This window comes from Priapulus caudatus, unplaced genomic scaffold (assembly GCF_000485595.1).
Source record: "Priapulus caudatus unplaced genomic scaffold, Priapulus_caudatus-5.0.1 Scaffold740, whole genome shotgun sequence".
Classification (NCBI taxonomy): Eukaryota; Metazoa; Priapulida; class Priapulimorpha; order Priapulimorphida; family Priapulidae; genus Priapulus; species Priapulus caudatus.
In genome coordinates, this window is record NW_014577801.1 from 83,931 (window position 1) to 92,480 (window position 8,550).

At 43.0% G+C, this 8,550-nt stretch overlaps 2 protein-coding genes and 1 long non-coding RNA gene across 6 annotated transcripts in view; 2 read left to right on the top strand and 1 right to left on the bottom strand.

The window, feature by feature from the left end:
• The window catches only part of LOC106813217 (DNA/RNA-binding protein KIN17-like), an 18,840-nt gene extending 15,782 nt beyond the window's left edge, over positions 1-3,058 (top strand). For all 4 annotated transcript variants that reach the window (XM_014817298.1, XM_014817297.1, XM_014817296.1 and 1 more), the window contains exon 10: positions 2,408-3,058. In XM_014817298.1, the coding sequence (XP_014672784.1) occupies positions 2,408-2,580 (173 nt within the window). In that variant the 3' untranslated portion in view covers positions 2,581-3,058. The remainder of the gene's footprint in view (positions 1-2,407) is intronic.
• LOC106813219 lies at positions 450-6,054 on the bottom strand. Its single transcript, XR_001394440.1, has 2 exons — positions 5,808-6,054; positions 450-1,290 (listed from the first exon to the last, which is right to left on the bottom strand). It is a non-coding gene; the product is annotated as an uncharacterized LOC106813219 (long non-coding RNA).
• A 165-nt stretch (positions 6,055-6,219) lies between these two features.
• LOC106813215 (transcription factor E3-like) overlaps positions 6,220-8,550 on the top strand; it is a 52,927-nt gene continuing 50,596 nt past the window's right edge. The window contains exon 1 of the mRNA XM_014817289.1: positions 6,220-6,494. Within this exon, the coding sequence (XP_014672775.1) occupies positions 6,373-6,494 (122 nt within the window). The 5' untranslated portion in view covers positions 6,220-6,372. The remainder of the gene's footprint in view (positions 6,495-8,550) is intronic.

The following is an 8,550-nucleotide window of genomic DNA, read 5'->3' on the forward strand; positions in this document are numbered from 1 at the left end:
GAGAAAGAGCAACTGTGGAAGGGAGCAAGATGTGAGAGCGAGAGAGGGGGGGTTGGAGAGAAAGAGATGAGAAAGAGCAACTGTGGGGGGGGGGAGATATGAGAGAGAGAAGAGGGAGGGTAGGAGAGAAAGAAATAAGAGAAAGAGCAACTGTGAGGGTGAACGAGACATGAGAGGAGGGAGGGTAGGAGAGAAAGAGCAACTGTGGGGGGAGCAAGATGTGAAAGCGAGAGGGGGAGGGTTGGAGAGAAAGAGCAACAGTGGGGGTGAACGAGGGGAGAGAGGGTAGGAGAGAAAGAGCAACTGTGGGGGGGAGCGAGACGTGAGAGAGAGTGAGGGGGAGGGGCTGAAAGTGTTAGACGGCACGATTTGAATATAATGGGCCCATTGATATTGTATAAACGTGATAGAATGTAGAATGTAAAAATAGAATCAAGTTACGATCAGTGTGAATATGTTATTAACGACAATTGAATTGACGGTGCATTTTATTGATATGAAATATTATACATCATTTTTATATACACAAGGAACATGTCATTTCATCATTTTTCACACCTGTATTATCATGTTTAACAAACTTCATACTTACAATATCAATCATAACAGCTTTATATTTGGCTGCGATTCGTATTATAGACATGTTTTAAAACTGTTTTCAACCAATTTCATGATTTTAAATTTTTTGAGATGATAAGCACCACTTCTTTAACAAATACATGTTGTACAATCTAGGTGAAATGTTATAATAATATATAATTGGTTACCGGTACCATAGAACAACGCTCTAACCACTTTCATGCATAACTACATATTACTGTTAAGAAAGATTAACAATAATAACAAAACTATACAACTAAATGAAACCTTTTCCATCCATGGGTTTTTGCAGCATGAATATAGGATAATTTCTCGAACAACTTTTTTTTTTCTGTCGTCGAAATTGGTGCTGTGAGGAAACACGGATAGCACATCAATTAATCTACCAGTATTGCATTTGATTCGTGACACCGCATACCTGCATGTAACGTGCTCGAATTTCTGAGAATCTTTGACATACACACTGAAATTTCACGTCGGCTCACGTCGGCTGAATCGATCACAGTGTAGTAGTACGTTGTCGTGGAAACTGACATCCAAGGTCATCAGATCAGAAATCTTAGATGATGAGGTTTTGGTATGAGCTCCTGGTATCAATGAAAGTCCCCATTCTATCTTTAATCAGTCAGTGGTGGTCAGGAGATCCTTGTGCGTCCATGATGCTCGAGTTACAGTCGGAACATCAGTAACCTGGCAGAAAAAAACAAGAACTCAATACAACTGCGCTGAACATGAAATGTTTATATATGCTACACTACATCTACACTTGTTTTTTATGTTATATATATATATATATATATATATATACACAAGGGTAGAAATTATTATCTTTTGACCGAGACAGTCCAACAGACTTCCTGTACTCAAAATGAGGAAGTCAGTAGCAAAATATGAGTTCACAATCTGAAATTTAAAACTAAAGATAACAATAATACACGCATGTGCATATATAATAAATTTAATAATATTGAAATTTAACTAACAAATCTTTGGCACAAATAAACGCACAATACTGAACATTTCTTTCACATTCAGATACCAAAAATAGATGAACATATATCTATGCTTTCATAATTGTTATTTAATTATATTTGTAGAGTTACTTTACCATGGCGCTAAGCAGCATGCGAGGTGTCAGTTTAGACCGACGCCTGCTCCCTGCTTATACAGCGCAGGAAGCTATTGAGTGGCACTGACGCCGCAGACTAGTCTAGTACGAGTTGTACTCAATTGTGGGACTCTCTACTCAAATATTAATGCCGCACAATGCGCATCCAAACGCTAATTTCTCCAGTACTAGACTAGCAAATACTTCGTGGCATGCATAATCACACTACCTTATGACAAAATAAACTCATGGAACCTAACCCTGTCATGAAACGCGTTCTACCTGTACTAACAGCAAGTTTGTTCAATGGTAATTCCCAGAAGATTAAACTTGGCATCAGTTTTTGGCAACTAGTCTTCAATGTCTTTGTCAAGTTCAGGTGAAGTTGCTGCGGCTAACCATTATGAACCGGTTTTATGTACTCGCATTAATCATAAAATCCAATTACGTCATCGTGAAATTTGCTGAACCCGTTGCAAGATATACTGTATACGCTGTATATTTCGGGGTGGTTTAATTTTCGCGAATTTCGCGAACGCGTCCCCGACCGCGAAAATAACAACACGCGAATAATTCATAATTCACCGACCGCGAAGTTAACCACTCGCGAAATTGTCCTTCAAGTATGAATTCGCGAAAATTTCTGTACGCAAAAAATATGGCGTATACAGTAGGCTGTCGCCGTCTTCGTTTGCGCAGGTAAGGCTGTGCGCATCGTTAACGGCGCTTACCGTGGCTGCGACGCCGTCCTACTAGAACTCGACGAGAAGAACTTCTGCTGCAAGGTTCGGGTCGAGCGCGGGCCCGTGAAGGGACGAGTCATCGACCGCGTCGCATACGAAGATCTCAGCAAGGTTGCCGTGCCAACGTGACGCAGACTCGGCCGCGCCCAGTTTCTCACGTTATATCGCGAGTCAGTCAGTCTGTAAATATCCACTAGCGTAGAAAGAGAAGAGGGAGGGAGGGTAGGAGAGAAAGAGCAACTGTGGGGGGAGCAAGATGTGAGAGCGAGAGGGTTGGCGAGAAAGAGCAACTGTGGGGGGGAGCAAGATGTGAGAGCGAGAGGGGGGAGGGTTGGCGAGAAAGAGCAACTGTGGGAGGGAGCAAGATGTGAGAGCGAGAGAGGGGAGGGTTGGCGAGAAAGAGCAACTGTGGGAGGGAGCAAGATGTGAGAGCGAGAGAGGGGGAGGGTTGGCGAGAAAGAGCAACTGTGGGGGGAGCAAGATGGGAGAGCGAGAGAGGGGAGGGTTGGCGAGAAAGAGCAACTGTGGGGGGAGCAAGATGTGAGAGCGAGAGAGGGGGAGGGTTGGTGAGAAAGAGCAACTGTGGAAGGGAGCAAGATGTGAGAGCGAGAGAACAGACAAAAGTAGTGAAAACTTATCCATCTACTAGTGGTAAACTTCCATAAAACTTTCCATAAAATTTAGGCCGTGGCTCCTCGACCGGTAACCGGTCTCCAATGTTCCATGGAACTAATACCTGAAAATACTCTACCGCAATTATGTATTTAACAATATATATAGTCAAATTACCGGTCGAGGACCCACGGCCTAAATTTTATGAATGGCGTGCCTGATTTAGCGACAGCATACGCTGCATTAAACAGACAACGAGTCGTGTTTTTTTTTACTTGGACCGATTCCCATGAGAGCTTTCACGAGTGGCGATTCGGCAATAGTAGTTTTCACTGAACTTGGGCCTATACTGTATATCTCACATGACAGTTTAGTTCCAGCAGGAATTTTCACTGGATCAGTTTTCACTACTTTTGTCTGCCAACTAGGGCTCATCTCTAAACGCAACCACGGTGTGAGTGGATGTCCGGATGCGTAGCCTGGAGGCAAGGCGACCGGTTCCGCACGCGTAGCCACTGTGATCCTTTTAACCGGTCGTTTAGCCATGGAACATTGGAGACCGGTCACCGGTCGAGGAGCCACGGCCTAATTTTTATGGAAAGTTTTATGGAAAATTTTATGGATTAGTGGTAAACTTCCATACAATTTTCCATAAAACTTAGGCAGTGGCGCATCGACCGGTAACCGGTCTCCAATGTTCCATGGCTAAACGACCGGTTAAAAGGATAGACCGATCAACAGGGAGCTTCCCTCGCAGCTTTTCTAAGTTTGTACTGTGTGCAGACAACAGCCCTAGTTGGCAGACAAAAGTAGTGAAAACTTATCCATCTACTAGTGGTAAACTTCCATAAAACTTTCCATAAAATTTAGGCCGTGGCTCCTCGACCAGTAACCGGTCTCCAATGTTGCATGGAACTAATACCTGAAAATACGCTACCCCAATTATGTATTTAACAATATAAAGTAAAATTACCGGTCGAGGACCCACGGCCTAAATTTTATGGAAAGTTTTATGGAAGTTTACCACTACTCCAATGTTCCATGGCACTAGGTTAGGAAGTAGGCGTAGGCGACTCCCTAGACTCGTTAGTGGAGTAGGCGAGGTACGGTCGGGCATATTAGATAGTACCAGGGTACATTCCGATATATCGAACCGTACCCAGGGTACCCTCCGATAGTACCCTGGGGGACATAGACCCACAGGCACTTGAAGCGTTTCAATAAAATATAATGCTAAATAAATACGAAATCTATTCACTACCAAAGTCTTAATGTTTCTATACTCTCTTTCACCTATTATTGCCGACAATTTCCTGTAAATGCCGTCCAAATGCTCATCTACAACAAACACTGGCTGCCGCCAAGCGCCATTGCTGCCGCTGCAGTGCTGCACGCGAGTTTTTAAACCGTAGGATGGCGACGCCAGATTGATGAATCACGCGTCTCTGATTGGTGCGTTGGGTTAGGGTTAGGGTTAGGGTTGGGGTTAGGGTTAGGGTTTTTGCATCATGATATCTGTCCCCATACCATATATTAATTTTTGTGGATGACACCCCTATATATATAGATATCCGATATATAGATATTTAGTGTTAGGGTTAGGGTTGGAGTTAAGGTTATGGTTACTGTTAAGTTTTTTGATGTGTGATATTACCTTAACCCGCTGACGTGACAGGCATTATTACTTCGCACGTACCAATCAGAGACGCGTGATTCATCAATCTGGCGTCGCCATCCTACCGTACAGTTTAAAAACTCGCGTGCTGCACAGTGACACTTATATATATAGCAGGTAGGAAAGCGGGATCGCTTAATTCGCTCGACGCTCGCTTGATTTCACGCCTTCACAGCACGAATACACATCCAACAGCTTCCATCTTTGTTTCTATTTCAAGAACAGTGTTCACTTGTTATAAAAACATAATGTCTCTGTTCGTAACCGAGCTGTGTCACGCGAAATCACACAAAGACTGACGAAATTCTCGCATTCGCTCCCTTTGCCCAGTTTATGTAAATGGCTGCCAGAATCAGGAAACACCTACCGGCGCTCTTCGTGACCTCATTCTTGCGCCGCAACGCTGCAACGTTTTTACAACGCTCCAAAATGCAGCGCGCCGCCTATAGCCCTTAGACTGGTACTCGCTCCCACCTATCGGCTTAGTTACTCGATGGGTCCCCCGATGGGTTCCATCGAGTAATCGAGGTGGGAGCGAGTACCAGTCTACTATAGCCCTGTACTTGCAGCCATTTACATAAAGTGAACACTGTTCTTGAAATAGAAACAAAGATGGAAGCTGTTGGATGTGTATTCGTGCTGTGAAGGCGTGAAATCAAGCGAGCGTCAAGCGAATTTAGCGATCCCGCTTTCCTACCTGCTATATATATAAGTGTCAGTGTGCAGCACTGCAGCGCCAGTAATGGCGCTTGGCGGCAGCCAGTGTTTGTTGTAGATGAGCATTTGGACGGGATTTACAGGAAATTGTCGGCAATAATATTAATAATAATAGGTGAAAGAGAGTATAGAAACATTAAGACTTTGGTAGTAAATAGATTTCGTATTTATTTAGCATTATATTTTATTTAAACGCTTTAAGTGCCTGTGGGTAGACCCTACGGGCATGAGTATGACTACTACTACAAGTACTACTAGTAGTACTACTACTACTACTAGTACTAGTACTATTTTTTATAATACATTGTGACTGTCATTGACACAAATTCACAATCAGTGAATCACAACTCACCACTCAGGTCTCCAGTTCATGTTTCTACTATTGGCCAGCTCTTCTCCTAGCATAGGCGCCCAGGCAGGCACATATACCGAATAATCCTAAAGCCAAGCCTAAGATGAGCGCCAATGCATCGCCTCCGTCAAACGCTAGAACGCCTTGTAAGGGAAAGATGAGTGAAATCGCAAATATTACTGGTGCCCAAGACTCCATTATTATGTCAGTGCGTTTTTACTACGTCGTATACTCTGAATCGCGAATGAGCTTTTCCATAGCAGGGTACGTAACATAGCCCTTACAATTTTCGTGCGTAACATAAATATTATATTTTGTCAATTTTTTTGCTAAAACTACACCCGGATTTTCTCTTTGAAATTATTTCAAAGTAATTATTTAGGGTATCCGTTCGTGTGCTGCGGGGCAAATGTTCTATATATAGACATGACGTCAGGTTCAAATGCCATCCGCTGACGTCACGCTCGCAACTGCACGCCTGTATCGCTCTGCCACCACACAGTAAACAGACGTGACACAGTAAACAGGAATATCTTTTTCGTCGAAGAGGTGAAATTCATCCCATATGCATGAACAGCGTGAGTCAGGGGTCGACCTGAATTTTGATGAGACACTTGGAGTCGTGGATCATGACTACTATAGCAAGAGTTGCTACGAGATCAAAAGTAAAGTACCGGTAGTGGAAAGGTAAGCAAAATGCCAAAATGATGCTGAAACAGTCCGCCTTGGACTTGCATGGTTACTGTTGACAGGCGTTTCATGGTTTGCGATAGCCACAAGTTCCCATCTCGCTTAACACTACGTGGCCGTGTAACTAGTCGGAGAGCCTGGTCGGTTTAGGTTTGCGATAGCTCTAACACTATATCCCGTGTACAGTTGCCGCAGGTATACAACTATGATGACTGATGGTCTTCTAACCCTAGCAAGACCGTTTCTTGGAGCTAGGTTTGCGATAGCTCCAAGGAGTGTATTGTAAATAGGTGTTTATGTGTACATGTGATGATGTGTTCGCGTGTAGAGCATCTGTACTAGTACTACTAGTACTACAGTAAAAACCCGCGTATAAGAACATAGATTTTAAGAACATGTTAGGCTAAAATTTCCCATTTAGACCCCTTTACATAAGAACCTGTTTTAGGCTAAGATTTTAAAGTAGGTTCTTAATTTTCCATGCAGATGAAGACTTAAAAGGTATTTTCAAATGCCTTTTATAAGACAACGCGCAGTGAAATGGGAGGAACTAGAGTTTATTTTGTCATAAGGTAGTGTGATTATGCATGCCACGAAGTATTTGCTAGTCTAGTACTGGAGAAATTTGCGTTTGGATGCGCATTGTGCGGCTTTAAACTCTGGGGCCCTAACAAGTTATGATCAACAAACTTAATTAATCGGAACACCGCTAATTATTGGTTGGGTTCCGGGCAGGGGTAGAGGTAGGGTTGGGTTGGTTAGAGTTGTTTTAGGTATTTTTTAGGCTATTGTTAAGAATTTATTTCTTATTTCTGTTGCTGTCAATGCAATGTACCTCAACAAAATGTATCTTATATTATCTTATCGTCATCACGTAATAAGTACATTTTAATTGGCTCCATCAAACTGTTAGATATGACCCCAAAAAAATTGGTGCAGCCATGCGAATTAATTCCGTTTTCTCCTAGGTTTACATTGTTTTTCACCTGGACACTACACACGAGTTCAAAATCTGAGAATGGCTTGCCTGATTTAGCGACAGCATACGCTGCATTACAGACAAGGGAGTCGTGGTTTTTTTTACTTGCTTACTTACAGACAAAAGTAGTGAAAACTTATCCATCTACTAGTGGTAAACTTCCATAAAACTTTCCATAAAATTTAGGCCGTGGCTCCTCGACCGGTAACCGGTCTCCAATGTTCCATGGAACTAATACCTGAAAATACTCTACCGCAATTATGTATTTAACAATATATATAGTCAAATTACCGGTCGAGGACCCACGGCCTAAATTTTATGAATGGCGTGCCTGATTTAGCGACAGCATACGCTGCATTAAACAGACAACGAGTCGTGTTTTTTTTACTTGGACCGATTCCCATGAGAGCTTTCACGAGTGGCGATTCGGCAATAGTAGTTTTCACTGAACTTGGGCCTATACTGTATATCTCACATGACAGTTTAGTTCCAGCAGGAATTTTCACTGGATCAGTTTTCACTACTTTTGTCTGCCAACTAGGGCTCATCTCTAAACGCAACCACGGTGTGAGTGGATGTCCGGATGCGTAGCCTGGAGGCAAGGCGACCGGTTCCGCACGCGTAGCCACTGCACATGATCCTTTTAACCGGTCGTTTAGCCATGGAACATTGGAGACCGGTCACCGGTCGAGGAGCCACGGCCTAAATTTTATGGAAAGTTTTATGGAAAATTTTATGGACTAGTGGTAAACTTCCATACAATTTTCCATAAAACTTAGGCAGTGGCGCCTCGACCGGAAACCGGTCTCCAATGTTCCATGGCTAAACGACCGGTTAAAAGGATAGACCGATAAACAGGGAGCCTCCCTCGCAGCTTTTCTAAGTTTGTACTGTGTGCAGACAACAGCCCTAGTTGGCAGACAAAAGTAGTGAAAACTTATACCATCTACTAGTGGTAAACTTCCATAAAACTTTCCATAAAATTTAGGCCGTGGCTCCTCGACCGGTAACCGGTCTCCAATGTTGCATGGAACTAATACCTGAAAATACGCTACCCCCAATTATGTAATTTTA